Source organism: Telmatherina bonti (assembly GCF_933228915.1).
Source record: "Telmatherina bonti genome assembly, chromosome: 13".
Taxonomy (NCBI): Eukaryota; Metazoa; Chordata; class Actinopteri; order Atheriniformes; family Telmatherinidae; genus Telmatherina; species Telmatherina bonti.
The window spans coordinates 26,209,507-26,236,975 of NC_136611.1; the positions used below are offsets into that span (position 1 = coordinate 26,209,507).

At 39.5% G+C, this 27,469-nt stretch overlaps 1 protein-coding gene across 1 annotated transcript; it reads left to right on the plus strand.

The window, feature by feature from the left end:
* LOC306764528 (multivesicular body subunit 12B-like) lies at positions 1 to 27,469 on the plus strand (the record flags this gene model as incomplete). Its single annotated transcript, XM_079251703.1, has 10 exons — positions 1 to 93; positions 4,868 to 4,963; positions 6,726 to 6,816; positions 7,840 to 7,969; positions 8,125 to 8,232; positions 8,351 to 8,432; positions 8,527 to 8,609; positions 15,869 to 15,927; positions 26,868 to 26,923; positions 27,332 to 27,469. 10 exons carry the CDS (start codon positions 1 to 3, stop codon positions 27,467 to 27,469), a joined length of 936 nt encoding a protein of 311 aa, XP_079107829.1.

Sequence of the window (27,469 nt, forward strand, 5' to 3'; positions counted from 1 at the left end):
ATGTCTGAGGAGAGAGACGTGCTGCCTACCGACCCCATCTCTGCAGTTGGACTAGTCACTTCATTCAACAAGGTCCCAGATGACTACTATGTTGTAAGTATTTTGCCTTAATAGGGAAATGTAAAGTAAACGGCAGTTTGCTGTATTTGTAGCCAGGCCTTTTCCGGGATCTGTATCTGCATTTCCCATTAGTATTTTATGTGTTTATGTATCTTTATTAACTGATGCCAATAGTAATTGAATGCAAAACTTAAGCAAAACTCTACAGGTGTACGTATATGGTGCCAAAGATTGTTTATGATCCAAAAGAAGGATAAGTTTATCAAACTGCTTTACAATGGCATGTATTAAAAGTAGTCCTTTAACTTTAGATGGGTTTTAACCTCCACAAAGCCTATTTACACACATACACACTACTGGTGGCAGAGCTGCCATGAAAGGTGCTCGCCTGCCATCTGGAGCAAGTGAGGGTTCAGCATCTTGCCCAAGGACACCTGGACATGGGGAGGGGCATGGGATCGAACAGCCAACCTTGCTATTTGTGGATAACCTGCTCTACTACCTGAGCCAGAGCTGCTGTCAGATGGCTTCTGTCCAGCTCAGTCAGTCTAGCCAGTCAATCTCAGGAGTCAAATTCTTCCAGTTGAACTTTTTATTAACTTTTTAGAATTGTTTGTGGGTCACCTGCAGAACGTTTTGTTGCATATTATTCTGTGTTGCAGTTAGTTGCTAATTTGCCTGGCTTGCCTTGTCTCGTACAGTTTGATTTAATTGGCTTGAAATGTTACATGTCTTTGATTGTGGCAGTACATGAAAAGAACCCACATTTTCACAGGAAGAACATGAAAACTCCACAGAGAAAATCCCAAAAAAGATTGGAGATCTCAACTGAAATCCAACAAATGTGGCATGTTTTCATTCTTTGCTGTTGGTTATACATGTAATTGCTTCAACTGGTTGTGTAGAATAATGTACTGTCAGGAAACTGGCAGCCTTCCACAGTTTTCTTTTTTTTTTTTGGCATTGTTAGATGACTTATTCATAAAGTTTGCTTTGATGATTAGGAGGATTCCCTGCACTGGTTGCCACCAGTGTTACAGACACACCAGAGGCAAGGGTTTAATGATGTTTGGTTGAAGCCCAAATCATTTAACTTTGTCCCCATGTGTTCTTTATATGCAAGTCTCACAACAAATTCACCATTAACAAGAATATATCAGGATGTGAAGTAAAATGGGGTATGCTGATTAATGGGAACTTTATGCAGTTGTAAATGAGCTGAAGAGGGTGAAAAAAAGAGAAGAGACTCTATAAGTTAAATAAAGCAGAAACCAAGCTCAAGGGTGTATTTCTCTTCCTCTTTCTCTCTCTTCCTTTCCAGACCCCTTTTGTTTGCAACCTGTGCCCCCAAACCGTCCCTCTTCTGCCAGCTCTTATCTCTTCCTGCTCCACCCTATGTACCCAGCTTGTTCAAATCTCTGGCAGATGATGGTGGGTAAAAATCAAATGGAGCCACTGGCAGGGAAACTGCAAGTGCAACACACAAAAAGTGACAAACAGAAAAAAGCTCATCAGACTTCCTCCTCTGTTGCTTCAGTGCACCAGTGCATTTCGGCTGATGTGCAAATATATTGTTGATTCTGGAGGGCAATATACCAGCTATTTAAAGCCTGAAAGTAAATTGGACTTAAGACTGAATTTAGATAATGAAAGTGCAGACACATTAATAGCAACAACAACAAAAAAAAAAACTATTATTGGAATCAAATACAATCTCTTTACTTTCTGTTGTGATTTTACAGTCGCTTGATGATAGGCTTTATTTGCTCAAACAAGCAGAAAAACAAAGATAATTGAGGAAAATATTTGCTCTATGTGAAGTCTACCTCATTCTGCTCAAAGTGTAAAGGTTGCCATCTCATCACTTTATTGTCAAATAACATATTTTTGTTGGAACTAGTTAGCATGCAACAATTTAACAGTCCCCTGTATTTAAATACATCTCATCTGAGAAAAGTGTAAGAATTAAGAAGTTCACAGGAAGAGTCAATATTTACCCAAACAAGGTAATTAAGGTCAATTAAATATGACATATGGCTCGGATGCATTGCATGTCTATTATATAGTTATAAATGTACCACTTGGCTTTATGGGTTGTCAAATGAATACTATATGTGACGTTAATGCCTCATATTTTTACTTTTAATTTGGTTGATAATGTGTCCCTCCCCCTTTTATTTCTCATGATTGCTGAAAAGACAACCATGAGTACGACAAAAAAATCTGCCACATTTGAATTCATTGTAAGCAAAATGTTTCTATTTTAGATAATTACACCTTGCAGACTTTTAAACTGAAATCTCTGCACATATAATTTTTTTAATAACAAACATAAAGTACACTTTGTAGCAAAATCCAAAATGCCAGAGAGCTATTTTTAGGAGCAACTTTTTAGTATTTTATCTGCAGTTTTTAAGTCCAAACAAAAATATCAACATGGCACGATCAGCGTACAGATGCATCACAAAGGAGGAGAAATCTCAGGGTATTAAGCCATATTGATTTTTTTTTTCTTTCATACTGAAAGTCCTTTCAGATCCCCCCCCCGATACTGATTGCTCACCACACTTACCATTTATTTTATACAGCAGATCAAAAGGCAGATTACCTCTTTTGCTCTCTGATTTGGTGCACTCAAATCTCTGAACTTGTGCAGGTTGTACCAGCACCAGCGCATAGGCCGAGATCAAACGCTGTTCCACTGGGATCAGGAGCTTTGCTGAAGCACCAAGAGATAACCTACATCAAACACCATGCGCAGACTTTCCCTCATTCATGCTTGTTGCAAAGGTTACAAGGGGAATGTCCCAGCTAGCTTAGCTGCCCCCTCCCCCAGCACTTAATCACAGCCACAAGTTAAAAAGATCTCATATGAATCTCAAAAGGAAAGTGTGTATCCCCAAATAAGGAAAAACGTGTTTTAACTTTATTTTCAAGATAGCTGCAGCCATAGTTCTTCCACACAGCATAGTCAGAAGTCACTTTTCCTATTTTCAGTTGAAAGATGAGGTGTGAAACATTTCATCTTTCCAAAATGTCTGTTCTCCTTTGAGGGAGCTGTTTGTTTCCCTGTACCTGCCCCATTTCTTCTTTACCTGCTTTCATTCTCCAGAGATTTTTGATTGCATGCCCTCATATCTTTTTATTCTCAGCTGTGCCTTTCAATGCTTCATTGCAACTTGCTGTTGGTGCCTGTCTCCAGAGATGCTTCATACAGTAGCAATATTCAATATTCCCTTAAGACATGTTTTACAGGTGGGCTTTTAGATCACCGCTGGTGACAGTTGAATCTGTCATTGCATTTTAAAACACAGAATATGTCATATTTCTATATCAGAGCTCCTGTATGATGTCTCTTATCACACAAGTGACATTCTTCTCATTGAAGTCTCTTTAATGATCGAGCCATGTAGTTGCATGTTTGAAGGTTTTAGAGAAGAGCCAGCGTGACTTTGTGCATGCTTCCTTTGCCGTGGCTCAGCTGTTGGCGTTTCACATTCAAGCTGCGTCGCACCTCTGTTGCCGGCGGCTGTGGCAGGATGATGCCTGAAGTGCCTCCTTGGAGAACCGTGCCCTCGTTACTCCTCAACTTGACTTTGGGTTTCACAAAGCGAGCCCTTTGTTTACGTTGACAGGATGCGCTGGCTACTGACCTGGAAAAAGTGGCCAAGACGGGTTGTCTTGTAAGGAAGAGGGAGGCTGGTGATGTATAGGCTCCTTCTGGGACCTTTCATGGAACTGCTGTTGAAGACGCCCCGCAATCCCTCTCCCCGCTCTTCTTCTCCTCTTTTTCTCTCTCATCCTGCTATCTGTCTCTGTTCCCCCACGCTAGTGTCTGCTCTCAGCCCATCTAGTCAGTAGTAGTTTTGCATGAATCTCCCCATGCCATGTTTCCCCCACCTAGTCACTGGGGTCATTCATCATTATTGTCAAGGGGGTAATGTGTGTGGGTGGGTGCAGAGATCTATGACTTCTTCATTTGAATGAACCTCATTAGATTGACTCTTCTTTGTAAAGGATCCCTTTAGAAAATAACTGTGGCAGTTATTTAGGTGATTCTCACATGGTAGCCAATGGAACATGACGTTTCAGCCAAGCATGTTTGCGCAAACAACAGAAGAGCATTTCTGCTGCACTCTGCAGATTATATTTTGCTTTATTATTTTGCCCTGCATACCTACATTTACATAGCAATGTACAGTAGGACCTTGAGCTTGACTTGTGGCACCCACATTCTGTCAATATGATGCAATTTATTTATATTTTTAACTGACTGAACTGCTCGTTTATAACAATAAATGCTTCTATTATACAAGGGCAAGCTGCTCAGGTCTTTGGATTTAGACTGACATTAAATTAAACCCACCTCCTGAAATAATAGAAGTACCACTTCTCATGGCGCTTGTTTAATGTTCTCGCTTTACCTGCCTCGTTCATTATGATCCCAGCAGCTTTGCTTACAATAAGATACATTCCACATTTACTCCAAATGTAATCCCAGCTTTCCCACTAAAGCACACTAAAGTTTGGTTTCCTTATTAAAGCAGATCCTTGTCAGGGCATCTTTAATCAGCCTGGTCCCGAGGGATGATATTTTTAGCCACCTTTTTGGAGGCTAAGACTTTACCCACGCCGAGCACTAATGAGATGGAGCACAAGTGTAGGCAAGCGTTAATTAAGGCTAGTATGCAAAGGAAGAGGCAAACGCAGCACGCCCATGGCATACATACATTAACTTTATCCCACCTCCTGCATGTCTTTTCTTTCTCTCCCTGTTTTTTTTTTCTTTCTCTTTTTTTTCATGTAGGTTGCACAAACAACAGATGGCTCTGATGCCGACCTGTGGAAGGACGGCTTATTCAAATCCAAGGTCACCCGCTACCTCTGTTTCTCCAGAAAAACTGTAAGCATGAATGTAAACTTCTCTCTTTCCCAGTATCTTTTCCACTAACACCTCATCTGCGATGCCTCTTCTGTTTGCCAGTCGTTAAGAGCTGACCTCTCTGCTGCTTAGAATATCTTAATGCACTTTGCACCTTGATCAGCAAAAGTCCCACTCAGAAGTGCAAGCATTGGCAGCACAGTTTTGAAGTTTTACACATAATGGATTTGCATGCATATTCCATAATACCATGGAGAGATATTTTTCTTGTTGTGCGCTCTCCTGAGGATATTATTTATGTTTATTCATGAAATAACAATGAGCTGCATTTTAACTACTCCAATTTATTCAATCAACATAGTCCCTATAGAGAAAAGAGTTACTAACCAGTAATTCTTGAAAGCTAATGCAGATATAACTTTTGAATATGAATATTTTATTTCTTTTTTTATTTTATTCTTTTAAATAAAGCACTTTTAGCTTGGTTGGGCTATATCTAGAGCTCCACTGCAGGTGAAATGATCTTTGCATTATATTTCCAATAATGCTGTTGGGTCATTTTTGGATTTTTCTTCTGCCTTCAAGCTACAGCATATGTGTTTCCACTTGGCTGTCAGCTGCTCTGTGGCCATAAATACACTTGCTTACATCGCCAGGATCATCATCCTGTCCAAGCTCTGCTCATACAGCTTACTACTGGCTGTCTATTAATTACGTTTCTCTGGGCTGCAGGTGGATAATGCAGACAGCATTGTAAACAAAACCAGGATTTTTGTTATTACTTTGCATCAGTTCAATTTTAGGACTTAATCAAGTCATATTTTTTTTTTCACTATGTCCTCTAAAAGGCAGGCAACTTGGCAGCGGCTGCTTCATGCCTGAGCTCAATTTAGCCCCAGTTTAGTATATAGCATACAAATAGCCTTTCCCTAGTTCCTGTGTATTATCTTAAAATGTGTGTCCACATTGTTTTAAAGACTTTGACACAAATAAAACATGACAGAGCCATCAACAAAGGCTATTTTGTCTGCCAGTCAATGGAACTCCCACTGTAATTGTCTATGACAAAAACAGATTCTGTAAAATTAGCCCCTGAATTATGTGGGGGGAGGTAAATAGTTTGTGATTTATCATACTCTAGGTTGAAGGTAGATAGCCCCCTTTTGTCAGGTCGTGATGGAAAAAAATCTCCCCAGAAAAAGGGGAAAACACACAAAAAAAAAAAGTTTCATGCATAATAATAGCATTCATCCATATTCCTCCTTACGTCAGTATAAAAACTATGAATAAAAAATGCTTCTAATGGCAATGACAGTTGGGCAACAGTAGCAGAGAAATCCAAGCTTTTCGGACGCATCAAGTCACGCCTGGTTCGCACCACTCTCGACTGCCACTGTGTATTATTGCAATTTATTATGGCAAAAAATGAAAAATGTAATGGGAGGCTGGGAAGAGTCATGCTTGGAAACGTCAACTACGCAGTCCCTGATTATTTTTAACTACTCCCATTCTGTTGATCAGACTGCCTGCTCTGTCTCCCATCATCCCACAGCCTCTCATTAAAAGGTTGGAAATGATTATAAGCTCACAGATGCTTAAAGAAAACTGTAAGATGGTAATTACTATAGTTTTTTGGTCAACCATTCCCCCTTGGAGACTCCCAGAGCTTTTAGTATATCATTGACTCCATTAGTATCTAGGTTTTGTTCCTGATTTCCCCCCAAACTGAAGGACTTGTACTTGAGTTGCAAATCATTTTAAGGCTGTTTTTTCTGCCTTTCAGGGACCTGAAGTTGTTGTGGATATGAAGCTGATTGACTTGAAGGACACTTTGCCGGAGTTCTTCACACCTGTGCAGGAAACAATGGACACAAGTAAATAAACAGTCAATAGCAAGCACAAGCCCACTCCCCTCCTCCTCTTGTTTTTGCACACTCCGACCAGCTTATGCGGAGGTCCTCAGGGGCAGCTTTGCTGGAGATAGTGAATGTTTTATGGGTGCAGGTTAGCTTAATTTATGGCAGACTGTGGAAATAAAATAAACATTTTGCCCTGGAGGTACAAGAGAAGAGAATCATGAGTCATTGTTTATCTCAGCTGGAGCTGGGCTTTTCTTTATGAGGGGCTTATTTATTTATGTATTTATTTGGGGAGAGGACCAGTAGATGGGGGTTATCTAATATTAATGAAATGCATTCCCCAATGCTTTAGTGCTTTTTGAGTGCTACGTATTTCCCCCTCACTATCCATGCCTTGGAAATGTAATAATATTTTGGTGTGGGGAGTGAGGACAGCCTGTTTATTATTTTTATTATCATTGCATTTACACTGCACTTTCTAGTGTTGCTGGGGAAATAAATGAGAAAGGCACAGATGTAATATAGGAAAGCATGGCAATGCCTTTTTGCCAGAATGAAGAAAAGAGATTATGTTTTGTTTGCCCGTGTTGTAATTTAATGTTTTATTACTTCATGTGAATCCATGTTTAATGTATACTTTTGACATTATGTATGAGTTTCTATCGGGAATGTTGAGTTTAAATCCCTGTCGTGCTCTACGGCTGATGGAGGATTCACTTGCTTCTGTCATTTTACCTACTAAAATGATAAAAATGATAATAATGCATGTAAATTCTGTGGCTTTCCAGTGTCCAGGCATTTCCCTTCAAGCACAGCAAATCATCTCGAAAGTGATATTAGCTCATTTCTTATTCTTAGTCTGGAAATGATTAAATAGCAAGATATAAGTGGGGTTTGTAAATATATCTTTCTCTCAGAGACTGAAGATGTCTTTTACGCTTCTTTTTTTTTCTTCTTCTTTTTCGTCTGAATCTCAGAGGACAGAAAACTGAATATGCATCCACTAGTTCATTCTGACACACATACTTTACCTAACAGAAGAAACTGCCATGAGGAAGAGGAGGCTCTGTGTGAAAATGAGCCCTCGAGAGACTGCCAAGGCTGCTGTCTGTGACATCCAGATCACTGTGAAGTCCAAGTTCCATCTTATTAACTACACCTGCATAGGGTGAGTTGACAAACACCCAGTTTTAATCAAATCAAGATCCCTTTTTTTGTAACTTGCATGACACACCAAGTGAAGCATTTTATGGACTGGCAGAATCAATGATGAACTGTTAAGAACTTGAACATTTTTATGTCTCAAATATTTATATGTCACAGTGAGATAAACAATATGGGAATATGGTATCGGATGGGAGATATTCCTCGACAACAGTCATCTCAGGAAAGGTCAAGTGGACTTCAACCTGACTCCTCAGTGAGCACAAGGTAACACTGTGCCACATGATTTAGCAGTCTAGCTTGCAGTTTAACTTTTTGCCGTCGCTTTTCTTTTTGTTTCACACTGTTTTCCCCCTGAGCTATTGTTACGATTCCCTACCATAAGCACGACAATGGAGACAGAAGCAATTGATCACTGCCGGGCAATCTGCTGTAAAAGGTTGTGGCTGGACAACAAGGCAGTGAGGGTGAACTGGTGAGACAGGCTAACTAGACAGGATTCCCAGAAAAGAACATGAGTTCAATGAGGGCTAAACTCCTGCTATTTGCGGTGTGTCCCAGGAGGCAGAGGCAGGTCGCTCCTCTGACTTGGTGACAGGATTGTTGCACTGTCGAGACAAAGAGGAGGAGATGTGGCCCCGAGAGTTAGCGACAGCTGCAGAGGAAGGGAAGAGAGCTTGAAGATCTCTGCCGTACTGGAATGTGTGCGTCCCCTCTTCGGCTCATGCTGCTCCAGCTTCCTCCGCCTTGGGCCTCAGAGTGAATGAAGCAAACCTTTGTACTGTGTCCAGATCAAACAGCTCAATTATTTATCCCAGCGAAGAGCTGGGGATTTCCACAGCAAATTGTAAATAAACAATTGAGACTCCTTCGTGCAGTGGTGCTGTGGAGAGGGAAGCTTGGCACAGTGTTCTGATCTGTTTGCCAGCTTGAAGTGCAGCGTTCTGCCATCCCGTGCAGAGCTGAGTGAAAGCCCCATTAAAGCCACACCAGGCAGGAATGATGCATGCCAGCAGGTATATCTAAAACAGAGCTTATGTTCACATGGCCATTCCATGGGATGAGAACAAGAACCGGACAGCCATGAATTCAAATAGAAAACTGCACAGATTTATGATTCAGCCGTATTTTGGAAGTCAATTGGTCAATAATCTTTGATGTGTTAAAAGTTATGGCAAGTGCTCAGGCCAGTGCATGCCTTGACTATTCTTGCCGGTAATCCTCAAGCTCTTTTGAAGCCCACTTTTAAGTTTGTAAGGCTCGGAGGTTGGAATAAATTGCACCTCGAAACGACTCACACCCCCCTCCTGATGCCTGCTGAGATCACAGGCGGATGTTTTTCTATTAACATTAAAATTCACAGAGAGTCTTCTTTTGAGAGTATTTCTATCCGTAAAACACTGACACATAAGGACGGGACTGCGGGCAATTTATTCTGTGGCAGTTCTTTGACTATTTATTCCTGTGTAGTTACATACACTTCAGACAGCCGTACTTATAACTATAAATAGTTCTGTACTTTCTTTAAAGTCACAGATTAGATGGTTTGACACTGTGATTTATAAACAGCTTCTCTGCTCTCACTGAGTCTTCAACCAAGTGCAGTACGATGGTGTACCTGTGTGGTATCACCTCACTGTACTTTATTCATATTCAGGAGAAAAAATTCTCCACTCCATGCCTCCTTCAGGCTATCTATAACAACTTTATGGCCTTTGGAGAGTAGCACCTCTTAAATTTAAGTGCTCTTTACAGTCACTGGAAAAGATGTTTTAAATACAGTCAATAATGTGTAAATTTTTAATGACCCTTATAATTTTGAAAGCACACTGATCCCCCCTCAAATGTTAAGTTGCCTCAGGCAGAGAGAGCCTGTTATGTGTTGTGTACAAACGTAAACCACAAATCAGGTTTTGCAGCAGAGTAACTGCAGCGTGTTGCATCATTATGGGATGTGCAAGGTTATTGCATCAAGGCTAAGGTGTTTTATTCAAATCGTTTTAGTGTTTGTTTGTTGTTTTTTTTTTAGTGTAAAAGAAAAGAAACTAAAAATCTTAAAAAGTTTCCAAATACATTTTTAATTCAGTTCATGTCCAGTTTCATTTTAAAAAGTCTCACATATTTAGTTTTTCCTTATGTAGGCAGTAATGTTGACAATTAATTGTATGCATGTAATTATGGGCTGTCACAAGGTGTTACACACCTTCAGCCTGGAGGTGAGATTGTTGTAACAGCACACTGTGTATGTAGGAGGCTCGTCAGTCCTTTCTCATAACCTATAGTTTCACTCAGCACCAGAAATTTTGCAAGGAAGTAGTGATATGTGCAAAAAAAGGGATACTCCAAATGTAAAAACTGCAGTTGAATGTAAACTACGTATTAAGTAATATTTTATACTAATTTAGTAATCCTGTGATTCTTACCATCCGCTGTTTAGCTCATACATGTTAATGTAAATATGAAAGGATACATTTATGTACTACCATTTGTGACAAAGAAATACATCATATCCTTATAATTTGTCATTGGAATTCATAGTGGTGTAATGGTATGGTTTAGTCACGTCACAGCACAGCACAAGCTTCCTGGTTTAAACGTGGAGTTTTGATGCTCTTGGTTTACGTTAGGGATTAGAAATTTTTATGAAAGGGTGCATGGTTGTCCATCATTCTCAGTTAGCCTGGTCTGACCTGGGAATGGACTGCAAAAGGACAATTAACATAGTAAATTGGATCACTTAAAACATGTCCAATTTGCTACAATAGCATCATAACATCAACACACACACACACACACACACACACACACATATATGTATATATATATATATATATATATATATATATATATATATATATATATATATATATATATATATATATATATATATATATATATACAGAATAACAGATGTGGTGGTAAGCTACAAGTACCTGGGCATACCTCAGCCAAATGGCAAGGAAAGCTGCTACAGCTAAATACCCGCAACGAGGTAGGAAAGTACTGAGAAGTCAGCTCAATGGCAAGAACAAGATCCGATCAATTAACAGCTACGCCATGCCAATGATCCGATACACTGTTTGGATAATAAGCTGGCCAAAGGAGGAAGCTCAGACCACAGATGTCAAAACACAGAAGCTGCTCACCATGCATGGAGGGTTCCACCCAAAGTCCAGTGTCCAGCGACTATACACTAAGCGCAAAGAAGAGGGCTGGGGACGAGTGAGCATCCAGGCCACTATCCAAGATGAAGTATCCAAGCTCTACGAATACATCAAGAAGAGGGCACCAAGAGATAAAGCACTTAGTGACTGTCTCAGAAAATGGAGTCTGGAGGAACATGAGATGGAAGAACCATCATGGGAGGAAAAGCCCCTGCATGGGATGTACCACCGGCAGATCACCAAAGTGGCCGATATAAACAAGTCCTACCAATGACTGGAGAAGGCTGGACTGAAGGACAGCACAGAGGCATTGATCATGGCAGCACAGGAACAGGACCTGAGCCCAGATACCAAGCAGGATCCTAGGTGCAGACTATGCAAAGGAGCCCCTGAAACAATTCAGCACCTCAGAGCAGGGTGCAAGATACTGGCAGGAAAAGAATACGAGTATCATAATGGAGTATCATAACCAAGTAGCTGTATAGTGTACAGGAACATCTGTGCAGAATATGAACTGGAGACCCCTAAGTCCCAGTGGGAAACTCCCCCAAGGTGGTGGAGAATGAGAGGGCTAAGATCCTCTGGGACTTCCAGATCCCGATAGATAAAACGGTGGTGGCCAACCAACCGGACATAGTGATCATGGAGCAGCAGAGGAAAGCTGTGGTGATCGATGTATCCATCCACAATGATAGCAATATCAGGGAAAAGCAGCATGACAAACTGGAGAAGTACCAAGGCCTCAATGAAGAACTGGAGAGAGCCTGGAGGGTGAAAGCAACAGTAGTACACATCGTGATCGGAGCACTGGGGGCCGTAGAGAACCCGAGCTTGAGAGATGAACAGCCACCTGCCCTACCCTGGGGAGATGGGAGGGGTGGGTGAGGGAGGAACTTTTGTGTGTATATATACTGTATATATGTATATATACTGTGTATATATATATACATGGTAAATGGGTAAATTCAATTCAGCTTTATTTGTATAGCAACACCTCACAACAATGTCATATAGGCCACTTTTCAGACACATCAATTCAAGTCACTTCATAATAAATAGCCTGTTCAAGGGAAAGCAAAATATTGCATTGAATCTCAACTTTGACTCAATCCACATCTAGAGCATGCACAAGGCAACAGTGAAAGAAAAAAGACTCCGTTTTAATGGAAAGTAAAAACCTCCAGTAGAATCCAGCTCAGGGAGGACGGCCATTTACCTCGACTGGAGAATCAGACCAAACATTTGACTGTTTAAGGCTCAGAGTAATGGAGTGGGCAGCATGGGATGTAATAAGACAGTAAACTGTACTGAATGTGAAATTTGAAATGTCAGAACACACCCACCCCCACAAACACACATACACACACAAGAGAAGTTAGTGAGCTATTTATTTATTTGTTTGTTTATTTATTTTGGGGTTTTTTGTTTGTTTGTTTTGCCCCTTACATAGGTTTTACACTTTAAGTAAGCCTAAGGATTAAGTGTGAAAATATTTATTTTTGTGCCATTGAACCACAGCGAGTCCGTTTATCTCTTTAGATAGAGGTCTCTGAGCTGTCTGCATGTGTAAATGCATTTAAGCCGTGTGCGTTAAATGTCCCTTTATCAAGTTTGTCTACAGCATTTCAAGCAGTGACAGTGCTCTGTTTTTGATTCATAGCCGCAGCTTGATGTCAACCTCTAAGCTTGTTCTCTGTCAAGACAGACTTTATCAGCCACTCCCCGACTTCATAATGTAAAAAACCCGCACCATCCGGTCAGCCTTTTAATGTATCCTGTAAAGTATCTCCCTTCTTCCTCCTCCTGACCAGCACTGCCATTTGTTCTCCTGATAAAACTGTCATTGCTGAGGCTGATATCTGACCTCTACAGTGACTGCTAGCATAAATTAGCCTTGTCCTAATATTGCAATTTCTTTCGCCTCACTCAGAATCAAGGTTTTTGACATTTCTCTTAGAATAATAGGCTATTGTACACACAGACACTTTTTAAATCAAACTGTACAGTGATAAAAATGTCAAGGCCAAGTATCTTTTTTTTTTCCCTCTGCATATTTTTTTTTTCTAACATGTGAAGTGTAGAGAGTTATCAGTGTCAGAATTGGCATTCATATCAATACATTTAGGACTGCACAGTCTTTTACCTGTGACACTCTACACTTTGCTGCAGCTCTGCCGGAGTATTGTATCAGCTTTCATTGCGCGCTGGTTAACCAAGACTCCCGCTGCACACAACTGTTGGGAAAAAGAGACAGCGTGACTGTCAGTGTGTCACATGACAGATCTTCTGTCTGAAGTGTTGAAGAGCAATCCTTTCCCAGCTCAATCTCCCTCATTACTTCATGTTCAAAAAAAGTTGAAAAAAATAGTGCAGATCAAGAAAGAGGATGCAGAGAGGTGCCAGAAATGATTGATTGATCAGCTGAGATCAGATGGGTGCAGACTATACAGTGATTTGCCACGAAAAATCAGAACGAGGCTCTCTTCAGCACCTGACACTGAGCTTAAAGGAGGATAATGATGGGTGAGAAGGCAGCTCCCACAAAGCAGCACTGCTGGCACATAGAGGAAGGTGTGGAGATGTTGTCACAGGAAAGGCTGGATGTGTGTCAAAACAAGGGCTTCCAGCTCTCTGTATAGCCGCTCTGGCTCCTCAGTCAGTGATATTACTCGCATTCTCATCTTACCTCCATTGACTACTGCTTGTCTGTCCCCACAGCCTCTCCCACCTTTTCCTTTTCCTTCTTTTGTAACACAGACAACTCATTTCTTTATTCTCTGTGAAAACGAAGACAATCTGGTGGATTGTAGTAGTTGTTGTCAAATAATCCTTTGCGTTGTGTTTTGTTTTATTCAAATAGCTTTAACTCCGGCAGATTTTGTGGGAAGGTAATACTCTTGATCTGGGCTGTAATTACGTAAATCTTTCAGGCTGTGTTCCCAGTTTTGCTATAATTTGATGAGGAACTTCACTATAATTGAATATTCAAATTAGGAATATGTGTCAATATGGCTCTCCTTGCCTGAAATGAGGATTAATTGTTTTCAAAACTCCAGTGGCCAACGTAATATGAGCCCCAACACTGCTGTTGATTAGCAAATGCACTTGCCATGTTTTTGTTTTAAGAATTAGCTGTCTAATTGATTTGCCATATGTTGTGCTCTCCCATGCACCTAAAATTGTATTTAGAAATCAGCAATTTGGATTGAGACAGTTTTATGTTTTTCAAACAGATGGGAAAATCAGCCCCGGAGGTTGCCTGTAGGAAAACATTGCTTGAGCCCATTTTCTGTGTTTTGCACCAAGTTGTTTGGATTTCAAATATCACTCTCACCTTTCCAGATACATAGATGAATACTCAGAGTCAACAATGTTTTCCCTCTTCTCTCTGTTTCTTTTGAGGTCTATAACAATGTAAACACACAATTGATGCATTTAAAGACATTTTAAAACCATGTGGGTCCACTTTATCTGTCCATGGGATGTGTCTGTAATTTGAAAGATGCATACCTTCCTTTCTTATTCAGCAGCGGAATCAACCTTTGCAGGTAAAAAAAAAAAAAAAAAGTCCCTTTTGAATTTGAATATGGCAGTCATTCCCACAAGATTGATGCCAACCTTTTAAAAATTCACAATTGGCCTGGATTTAACATGACCAAATGCTGATGTAAATGAGGAGGAGAAAAGTCGATCCTTTCATTGCAAATAAATCTGAGTTGCAGCCTTCAGCTCATAAATACCACAGCCTGTCACAAGTCTTGTTTTATTGCTGTTGATAGAAATTATTGCATTTATTTATCTCATCCAAAGAGATAAGGCTTTGAAAGTCACAACTTCCATAAAGCACCTTCAGAATATGCAGATCTGGCTTTAGGCTTAAATTTTGAGGTTTTATTATTTTTTTTTATTTTATTTTACACCCCCTTCAAGATAAGATTATGTTTATCCATAAATCGGCCAAATATGAAACACGATGTGCAAAATACACTTCATTATTTGCATCTTCACACCTGCTCACTCACTAAATCTGCCTTTATGTTATAATTCAGCACAAAGTTTTAACTTCCTCCACATTCTGCAGAGTAACAAACTCTCGTGCCTTTTTGTCCTCCGTCAAAGTGATTTTACTTTTTAATTATATTGCCAATTGCTTTGCATTATCATTATAAGATTGTTTATTTTATAACGCCATCCTGGAAATCATTTCATCTCCAAAGCATGTCATGTTATGCAGCTCTCTTAAAGCTGCAAATTCTTTTCCCTGCTTGCTGTGGATTTATCGATCCATAGGGGTGAGTCACAGGGTGTAATTCATGATAGCTTGATTGATGAGGATTTCAATCTTATATGGTTTGTTAACTTCAACTACCCACAAAGTGCATTCTGTGCTGTTTTCGGCAATACAAGGCCACAAGACAATAAAGAAAAAAAACAGACTTCCCTTGAATAATGGAAGCTCTCAGTTCCTCCAGAATTAACAAGATCCTGTTCCAAACCTCTGTTAAAGATCTGTGTAAGCCCCTGGGTAGCTGAAGCACAGTTCTCATGATTCACTCTGTTATTTCAATAAGGTTTTTATCTTTAGGTACAGCAGAAACTTTTGTGTTCAGAAAGAATTTTAGTGCTAACTACATTTTAAATATTTTTACATTAACATTTTACTTGCATTTTGTGTTTTGACATTATATTTAATCAGCTATGACTAAATAGATATTTTGGCTTTATTTTTCTGTCAACAGAAGAACCCCAAGCAGGCCACAATATCAACAACAGAATAGTGGGATCTACACCATTTCAGGTAAACGATGCCATGCTAAATGGATGCAATGCAGTGCCACTCATGATGCTGTTTATGTTTAATGTAAACAATAAAAATATTTTCAAGTTTTTCAAATTTTTGCTGTTACACAGCATCTCTTTAAGTCAGTACTAATGATTTTTGTGCTACATTGTAGGTGTTAGTTTAGTCTTTACCTGCATGTGTATTTTAAAGCTCTTCTGGTTCTCAATCTGCAAATTCTCTGAGTAGATGTTCTCACTGATGGACAGTATACAGAGCTTTGGCTATCTCAGAGAACGTGACTTCCCAGAGGAACTTGGCATTAACAGCTGTCAAATATGATCCATTACATACCATACTTACATATGTACCTCGCATGCACTGGAAATTCCTCGCTCTTGATCAATGCAGAACTCAACAACAGCCTGATGCCCCATGACTAAAATAGAAAAAAAAAAAAGAGGAAAATTTATTGGGAAACAGAGCTTAGCTCTGACAGCCTCAGTGCCACAGAGTCAGAATCGGCTGAGGATGTTGTAGACATTATGAGTGTGTGAGCCATGTGAGGGAGGTTTTTATCCAGCTGGAGAGAGACACCATGTGGTGAGGATTCCTCCTGCTGCTCCAGCAGAAGCACACTGACGGTACAGCCGTGTTACACCGAGCCTATTTAATAAAAGTCTGGTACAAAACAACTCCCAAAAGCAGTTGTACAAGACATAATATAAAACTTTTTTTGTGCTGGTAAATTTATTTTGAATTTAATGTTTAACAGTAAATTATTAAGTAAAAAGATGGGGTAAATGTAATACTGCAAAATGGTAATTTTATCATTTTGTTGACAGTCATTTTCTAAGTTTGTCAGGACACAGCACTGAAGGAGCACACATTAGCACACAGCTGAACAGTTTGTGGCATTTGGTGTGGAATTTGTCCACTGGGACAGGATTTGAGTGACAGTGGAGAACATGCACATACTGTACGGTGCGCTGCCAGCAGTCATCTTTCTTTTTTTTTTTTCCCCAGAAAACTGTCCTGTGCAGGTGCACAGATTTTCTCTTTCTCCCCTCATGAACCAGTGCAATTTTAAAGAAAAAAGCATGATGGAGGTAATCGGAGATGGTTCTTGCTTTATTACTTGAGACTGTACTCTTCATCCTCACACCATCATGCTGTGAATGTGAGAGAACACAACTTCCCTTCATTGACAACGTGATTGCCTGCAGCTCAAGTGTGAGGTCGTAGCCGACAGCCTATTTGTGTTAATTGTTAGCCTGATGATAGCGAGGGTGTGTGTCTATGAATGTGCATGTGTGTGTGTGTGTGTGTGTGTGTGTGTGTTTCCTGGTGCCTGTGCATGCACAAAAGTGTGTGGGCTGACAGCTGGCCAGGTTCGAGTTGGTCTAAAACCATGTGCGCTCTGTCAGGGTTGTACAGGCGCCTTCTTTAGGATTGATGAATTGCCTGCTTTCTTGATTAAACCCTCCGTCACTTCCCAACAAAACAAAAACCCCAACACACACACACACACCCACACACACACGAATACACACACTCACATCTACACAAAAGAATAATAAAAAAAAAAAAGACAAGTTGAGGGGTGGAGAGGTAACATGTCTGGAAAATCTGTCATGTGCAGTCACATCATGTACAAGTGTGATGTGCAGAAGCTTTGACATTTATTACCAGAATATTAAAAACTAATTCACATTTATTTTGCAGCCCTCCTTCACTTGACAGTTCAGGCTCATTTGAAAAGTTATCAAGTTTTCATAACAGCCCCAACCTTTTGCTTTTCTGCACCGGCATTACTTTGATCCATGCCAAGTCCCTTTGCCAATTAGGTCTATTATTCAAACACTGACAGTAAATCCAGATATTTTAAAGGTAATTGTATGTGCACTAAAGAAATCTGTCTAAAAAAGCATTTGTTTGATAGGGGAGAAAAAAGTAAATGTGTTAGAAAACAGTCTGGAGCTCCCAAATAAACCTGTGGTGCCTTTTGCATTGCAGTCTCTCTTTATTACCAGCAAAATAGCATGTAGTATTCAGCAGGCATCCACCTGATATGAAGGTAAATCTAATAAAAAGTAATACATTTGCATATCTATAGCATTAATCAAAAATAAATCCTGACATTGGCCCTGATCTAACATAATATGGAGAGCAATTATTTCCCTATCCATTAGAGGAACTTCAATTAACAGGCACTAGACAGTTCATCCTTCAGTGGAGAAGGACGAGGAAAAAAATAGGAGGCTCAAAATTAACTTGGGTTTGCAAAATATCTTGGCAGAATGACAGTGATTTTTGATTTTCAGGAAACAATATTAGAATTCTTATTAAACTAAGTGCATCTGCTTTTAATTTTCTACAAATAATTGGAAAATGCAATGGAGCTTTCCAATTAAAGCTCCACTTTATACTGTTTAATAATACCCTCATAATATTATAGCTTATGAAATGACAGGTGAGTTGGTGTATGAATAAAACATAAAGCCCTGTAATAAGAGACAGAAAAAAATGAGACAGTTGTTGGGGGGCTTTTAAATGCTCGACATAATTTGCATATATTAATCTCCTCTTTTCAGCCTTATCAAGTATTCCACTGTATTTGAAGTTAAAATAGTCGTGACAGGCAGGGGTACGCTTCGTTTTTCCAAGGATTTATTACTTGTATAATTCTGGATCTTTAATAAGCCAATATGACTGATCCTCTGAGTTCTGTGGAATTTGGTTAATTGTTCCAGATGGTGCTCACTGATTATGCAAAATTACTTTCTTTCTCCTCTTTTTTTCCCCCCCCCAACTACACCATTTCTTGATTGACTAACATGGAGAAAAAAGATTATTTTTGGCGCAGCACTTTCATTAAGAGGCTTCTCATCAGGTTTCAAACAAAAGTTCCATCTTATCTCCCTATGTAGTTCGGGGCAAGGCTGTGCAGAGGGAGGAGATCAGCCGGCTCTTATCTCAAACTATGATGGATCTCAACTGCTTCTGCACCACTGAGGTTATATTTTAGAATAACACAATTCTTTAGGCTGAGGGATTAAAAAACACGACCGCTGGATAGTGACAAAAAAGTTATTTGTAGTCTATGCCATCCTATTCTCCCTCTATTCTCTCTTTTTTCTCTTTTAGATTGTTGAAATTACTAAGCAGCTTGTTTTGTCCTCCTTTTTGCAGCCCAGGCTCCATCCACAACTCACTAACATTCTGTTTTGCATCAGCTAAACTGAGCTGAATGAATCATTTATGAAAGTGTTATGGGGGAGGCATGGGCAGATTTACTGCAGCGCTTTTACTTTAGATGGAATGGGATTTCTATGAAACCGATCTTGATGTTTGAAGTAATGCCAAAGCTTACATCAAGACATGAAAGGAATGCTTTTAAAACCCACGTTTTGCTTCTTAATTTCCCTGGTCAGCAAAAGGAGAAACACAGAGAGAATGGTGTAGTGGGAGAATGGTATTTACAACTAATACACACACACACACACACACACACACACACATTCATATCTGTCAAAAAATAAATATAATGGAGTTCTGCCTTGCTTAATAATAAATCTTTTTCTTGCTATTTCTTATAAATTACTCAAAGTATAAATGTGCTGTAATTGTCTGCTTGAGCTGTTTGCGCTGTTTTCAGTCTTTTGAGGTAGAATACTGCAAACATAATTAAATCATTGTCAAAAACACTACACTAACACGATGAAATGAAATTACTATTCCGAAAGGCAGCTTTGATTAAATAAAAGCATATGTTCAGTCTGCGTGTTGTTTGGCTTGTTGAAAATGACTAAGTTTTATTTTAGACTTCTGTTTAGTAAAGAGCAACATTCACAGAACATAATAACTTACATGTCTTTTTTTTTTTTTTTTGTAGCTGCTGTTGTTTTTCTGTCCATAACATTCATACCTATAAACCTAACTTCTTTAGAGTGATAGCAAAGTTTAAAAGTAAATTAACTTTAAAACAAATAGTCGATTTTTTTAAGCTAAATATAGGTGGCAAATTTTGATATTGATTGTTTTCCGCAGTACAAGATGCATGTCATACCTGTGACATCAAACATATTTACTTTTAGAGTCTTTAAAATAGTAACTAGAGTCAATTTTTAAGGGTTTTTTATTTAACATTTGACTTGGTTCAGAGCATTTTCAGTGGATAATTATAGCTATTCATTCATTTATTCATTGATTTTCTTAATTGCTTAGTCCAGTTAAGGACCATGGGGAAGCTGAAGCCCCAGAAATCACTGGGCAGGAGGCATGGTCCACCCTGGATTGGTTCCCAGTTCATCATAGTCATCATAAGTATCACATATTAAATTGTTTGAATACATGACTAAGGAAAAAGCTTAAAATTTACTCGTACTTTGAATCCAATCACATCTCAAACATGTTGTTGTAGCTAGATCTAAGTACAGTATCCAACATGCTCAATATTACATCTTATTATTTTATGGGTTTTTTTTTTTTTTTTATAAACAACCATTTTTACATTTAGGCATTAAAACTACATCTATGTAGTTTTATAATAAATATAACATGTCTTTTCAATATTTTATGCATAAACTGTTGTTTTATTTAAGAAAAAAAAACTTTAAATAACAAGATGCAAAAGTTAATTGAGTTGTAATAAAAAACCATCTGGGTTGAAATGGTTTTAAATAGACTTGGAAGCTTATACTATGCAGGAAATTCTTCTGGACTGTCCAGGTTTGGTTGCAAAACATGATCAGTCCCAACATGATGGCACCATTAAGTTTTTGAGGATCAATCCTGCATAAATCCTAATAGAATTTCTGACTGGAGCTCGAGGCCCTTAGGCATTTTTAGACCCTTATTACAGTCAAATAAGGGATTTTAAATGGCTTTGCATTTGCAGGCCAGACTGGACTGTGGAGTCTCATCCCTCATTGCTTTCTATCCATCCCTGAGATAGAAGCAGTGCTCCATTAGTTTCACTGTCCAGACGTGGATGGTCTCAATGGATGGGCCTGTCACGGCTCCCTCATTTGCCCCATGTACAGCAGGGTTTGTTATCACACATCTAATTAGAACTTGATAAAAAATATTTCAGAAAAATCCAGTCATTAAATATAGTTTAAGGAGATTTATGGTCAAATATGCCTTAAAGATCTTTTAATGGCTCTGCTGACTTGTTAAGTTTGTAATTAATGATCTTCTAATACATACTGTGGTGTGATTCAGAAAGCACAATGAGATTCTGGGAATGAAGTCGTTTTGGAAAAGGGCATGTGGGGCTCCCAGAAGCTATATTAAATAGTTCTGCTTAGCCTGGTTTTGCTTAGAAACATGAAGTCTGCTATGAAAAAGTTCAAACACATCAGACCATTTTTTTTCCTTTGCTATAGAGTAGGGAATAGTGAATAATTATCAAACAGTCACATGCATCCTCGTCCTATCTGTAGCGGCACTTGCATATTTAATGTATATATTACTGCATAACACTTTTATGAAAGCACTGGGAAATATCTCTTCTCAAAGTCCAACTATTCAGACAGTAAAACTAATAAGCAAATGCATATGTATTAAACTGTAAATGCATTATACTAATAACATCCCCTGTTTCATTGGGAGAGTAATGGTATCCTTATTAGCATAATTAATGACAAATGGCAGTGAGGCATTGGTGGATTGGTTCTAAGGGATGATAAATTGGTGAATGCCCAGGTTAGTGGCTGCCAAGGAGGCCTCTTTGGCTGTCATCCCTCCTGCTTCTGCTCTGGCACAGTTCATTACTCACTGTGTGAGATGCCACTTTACATTGCCCGGTAGTGTGAGCATGGAAAACTTAATAATGCCACCCACAACCACATAGGGCCTGCTGTTTTGCCCACAGTCCAGAGGGCAAGTGGCTCAGCAAAGACTCAGGGTGGTGGAGAGTTCGTGCAGCTCCTGCAGCTGCACTGATCAGAACAGATCACATGTCACTCACTACTTCGGGGGAGCTGGGGCCATATGACCCAGTCTCCAGTGCTGCTGAGTGTTTCTTGTTAGGATTTCTGGGGCTCACCATATCCCTCGCATCATTACGGGTTAGTTTGCCCACAGAACCGCTAATTAAGAGGGGATTTGTGTAATTGTGCCTTCTGCTGTGTCCCATCCGGCACATGCAATTTACTGTCAGCCCTCTGCCAGCTTTTACACTTGTCCAGAGAGGCGTACCCCATTTATACACACATTCTGCTGCACATTTACCAGCAGCCACAGCTGGGGATCAATGCCTGTGCCATGGCAGTGCCTTTAAATAGTCTGAGCTGCTGATTAAAGTCTGATTGTCCATTTTATTTCAGAAGAGCTCTCAATAGCTAGCGAGAAGAAACGGCTCTCCCAGTATTTATTCTGTGCTTACAGCTTTAAAGAATAACTAAAATATGACCTCACAACTCCTGCACTTCATATTTAACAGCCTGTTTTACATACAGGCTGAACTTGTTCTTATTTAGACATAATGTTTTTTTTTTTGGAGAAGTTGTCACACATATAATTATACATGTATATATATGTATATATATATATATATATATATATATATACATATATATATATATATATGTATATATATATATATATATATATATATATATATATATATATATATATACATATATATATATATATATATATATATATATATATATATATACATATATATATATATGTATATATATATATATATATATATATACATATATATATATATATATATATATATACATATATATATATATATATATATATATATACATATATATATATATATATATATACATATATATATATATATATATATATATACCCTAGATAAATACACATATACATATATATATATATATATATATATATATATATATATATATATACACACACGTTTCCCCTCCAGTTTTTCGTCATTAATCTTACATGTTTTGCAGCTCCAGTCTGTAATGTGTAACTATAAACAGATTTATCGACTCAATCTTTTGGATACTATTAGTATTCGCGAAGCCTTTAAACTTGTTTACGTTTTTCAACGTTTAGATGAAATGAAATTAATATTTAAGCATAAACTAACCGTCTTGCTGTCAGGAGAATTGCAACAGAAGGTTGCACACACTTCAGTGAGACTCTGAAAATAAAGTGCCAGCAGAGACAAATAAAAATAGATTATCAGAAACCCTCAACATCATATCCACGCATAATCTGTTTTGATATCAATGTTACATGCTTTATGGAATGTTAATTGACTTCCAAGTAAACATTTGAATAATTAAAAAGTTACACTTCCACTTTGCAAGTGAGATTTTTAATGTATTGAAAAGTTATTCTATTTCTTTTAGTCCATCTGTCTAGATGGTTTGAAAAAGTGTAGAGAAGATAAAAGAAAAAGAATGGGATTCACAGAGCCATAGTCATTAAAAGAATCTGAAAATAGCAACTCGCTATCATCTGTTCTCATAGCACGGGTCAGGAGCTCTGACACCTCCAAAATTCCTCCTGTCAGGGTAGGGGGCCATTTGTATTCTCTCTCATTAGGCAATTTGACTAATGACCTGCCGCGGCTGCAGAGTTACTGAGGGACCCAGAGCCTCATGCCCTCTCTCTTGCAGCAGTCTGAACACACACCCTCCATTGGAATGGCACAGATGGCATGCCCGGGCGACAAAATAAACTACAATATGTCTCCGAGATGCTGTCAGGCCTGGGCACTATTTCTCATGTCAGAGTGGGGCTAAGGGCTGTGAGTGGGCATAGGGGGGTCCTCCTCCAGCTCCCTGTTCATCTACTCACCATTATCTGCACTGGTGACAGAGAGCAGGGTCTGCAACCAGAATAGCATTTCCATGGTCTGCATAAAGAATCTGGCTCAAATTGAGAGTCACATCGACATGGAAGGCATTGCAATATCTACCCTGGCTGCACGCAGAGAAAAGGCAGCCTCCAATTGTTAAGGATGTGCAATACAACACATAACAGATAAAGCTTTACACTTATTTTCTTATTATTTTATGCTGCTAAACAAGAGAATCCCAAGTGCAAAAAGTTGTAATAAGTGTTCATTTACGCTTGCTAGTTGCTGCCCTGACTTTGACTTCCTCACTTAATTCAGGAGCGAGACAGATTCACCCAAGTAATCACACCAGACAGAGATCAATGCAATTCTGCTGAATTAGTGAAGTGTAAAATAAAAGTTCATCAACATTCCTAAAGTGCTACTCTTGAGTTGTGGTTCAGGTAATATGGGGTATGCTCGATCACCCACGCATATTTTTCCATCAGTCAGTGTCGGAGCACAACTCGATGTGGTTTATGTGCTTTTGCGTGTGTGGGTGTGTCTGCGCTTGTGTTGTGTATAGCTGTGTCTGTTGGAGCCCTGGAAATGCAATGTATAGTGTTGCTGAGGTCCTGGGTGACAGTGCATCCAACAATGGAAGAGTGAGGGATTAGTGCTCAGCCCAGCGTACGAGGGAGCCCTTCCTGCCCTGAAACAGCCATTCATCTGTGCCCAGGGGCTGGAGATGACAATGCAGCCATTGCTCATCGCACCTGACGGAGCCATTAATAAGGCGATGATCCACACGGGCCCTGTGCTGACTTCGTTCTTTACACTACAATCACTCAAGCCACAGGGTCCTCCTTACTTAACGCCACCTCTGCGCTCACAGCCATCATCATCACCATCATCATCATAGTCACTGTACCCAAAGTCCTGCCAGATGTTTTCATATCGACTGCACTCACATACTCCAAATGCCAAATAACTACCCAATTCCCCACACTGCAATATACTCATGAGTTAATGGAGTGTAGTAAGGCCACTGAGCAGCTTGGAAATGTTTCATAGTTGGATTCCTGGTCAGAAGATTGGATTTACATTGTTTTTGCCCTTTGCACCTTTAGATTACTCTACAGTAAAGCATCCATCCTTTACAAGCAAGTCGTCTTCTGTGCCTCTCCATTTGTCTGGATGTAAGATAGGCTCTCTAGTATAGATGGTAGAGGAATACAAAGTGAGATCTGGTTTTAAATGTAATCCTTGTGCAATAAAGAAACGCTCTGGCCTTCAGCTCTGTGCATTCATCTGTCCATGCCATGCAGATCCATCAGCAGCCACAATCTCTGCTTCCCACTGCTGGCTATTGATTTAAATGTATTCTTCCTACTTACCTCTGTCTGGTGTTGGTGCCGCCAGCAACACAGTAGAGCATGTTTATTCCCTTGTAGTTACGAGCTCAAACAAGTCATCATACCAGCTGGCTTGACTGGCTTTTTGCTTCAGACAACTACATATTCGGAGCTCCTGGGATGAAATGGCCGTTTTGACTTTTAACACCCCTTGAATCCATCCACCGTGCTTTTTTTTTTTCTTTTTCTTTTTGCCATGTTTGAGCCTTGACATAAGCAAGCTCAGTCTGTTAGTTGGCTCATGCACCACTTATATCTAAGCAGTATTGCCTTAACAACTAGGGTTACCCTGAAGTCGGGTGCAGCTGGTCATGATGCCCAGAGAATAAACCATTATAACTTTGATGATCCCCTGGCACCACAGCTAAAGTCTTATGAGAATTTTTTTTTTTTTTTTTTTTTTTTTTTTTTAAATTTTACCAGCACATTTTATAAATAAATTTAAAAAAAAGATATATGGTGTCAACGTTAAACTGTTGAACATGGTAAACAAAAAACATGATTGTCCTCATTATTTTGTGTAAAGCAAACTTAAAGTGGTGGTCCAAACACGACTTAAAAAGCAATATAGGAGATGACTGCACGCCAAGAAAATACAGAAGTTTTCCTTTGGTCCTTGGGGTGAAGGTCATGCTTTGATTACAAAGATCACATTGTTTTACAGTCGACAGGAAAGTGCCAAACCGCAAATTTATGTAAAAGCCAAACGAGGATAGAAAGTCACACAAATGTCAAAGTGAAAGAAAGTGTTTATAATTATATACTTCAGAATATTGCTGTGAACAGGAAAACCCAAAAGGAGCATCAGCTCCAAATGATGACTCATGAAAGGCTTTGGCTTACATTTACGACGTCCTTTCCTGTACCAGCGGTCTAATGGACTGCAGGTTAAAGAGCAGCAGTTGGAAGCTCGGTCTCTTGATGTTTGGAGCTCCTGTCGAAGCCAGCTCCGGCAAGTTTTGTGCTTCCAGAATTGGGAGTTTTATAATGAAGCCGAGCAGCTGCAGATTTCCTTTCAGCCTGGAAACGAGAGCCTTTGTGTCTCTTGTCATCCTGTGTTAATTTGGGCCCTAATGTATTTTATAAACAAAGGGCTGCTCTCTAGCCTGACAGTCGTGACACCTTGATTCCAGTGCAGGATGCATGCAGGACGGGGTTACACCATTAATAATCAACTGGCAGCCATCACACCATTTTAACCACGATCATTATGATAAAGGGCATACACTTAATTACAGGCCTGCTTAATTATAGCTCTGTTGAAGCTCGTTTGTTTGGTCAAATGCTAATTATACCACCACGCTCCTGGCAAGTCCTCATTTCAATCCACTTTTTTTGCCGGCTGAACAGTGTGGCTTATTTTCATGCAAATGTGATATCTGGCAAATGTTTTGTCTCCCTTCTTTCTGCTTTTCTGTGCCTGGTATGAGTGTGTCTTTGTTTCAGAGGTGAACATCTCTCAGACAAGACAGAATCGGGAATAATCAAGAGTAATTAAACTGGAGAGGGCTGGGTAGGAAGAGAGAGTGGAGGTGCTCAAATACAGCGGAGAATAAAAAAGCCTTTCATCTTCTCTCAGTAGACGGAAGAAGGGGAGGTGTCGGGGTGGCTGGGGATGTTGATAGCTTTGCTGTTTTATAATCCCACATTTAGTCTTGAGGAAACACTCAGGATCAAGACTAGGGCGTAATATGCTTCAGTGTAAAAGTCAACTCTCAACTTTGTTTTTTGTCTTTCTCTAACTTTTCTTCCAGCTCTGCATGATGTGCCCTTCGTGGTCTCTGAGAAGTTTTATGAAAATCCCCAGGAGGTAAAAAATCTTTGAAGGCCTGTTAAAAAAAAAAACACATGATAATGTCTTTATTCTATATGTAAAATAAGAGTAATAATGACAGTTCCTTCTCCAACAGCATCCCTTCAGGTGAACAACTCTTCTTTCCTTGTCTTTCCTTTTATTCCCCTCACTTCTTTCCCTTTCTTTCCTCCAGACTGAGTGATGAATGCGTGCAGTCAGGCAGAGCTGGCTCAGTGCAGTCCATTTGGCTGGCTGGCAGTAGTTGTCACTATGGCCCCGTTTGTATTGACACAGAGAGGGAGAGGATTAAAGATTTTAAGCATGCTTACTTAGCCATGAGCCTAACCGCCATGTTTCTTGTGTTTTTTTTTTTCTTCTTCTTCTTTTTCCTCTCCCTCCTCCTCTCCCTGCTTTTGATTTCAGATGCAGCAAGTCAATTTAATGGGCATTACGATCAAATCCCTGGCAGAGATCGAGGAGGAAGTGAGTAGAGGCTGCAACGCTCGGCTGCCACTGACGCCGCTGGCCCAGAATGCAAAGCAAACGGTCTTGGGGTTGTAA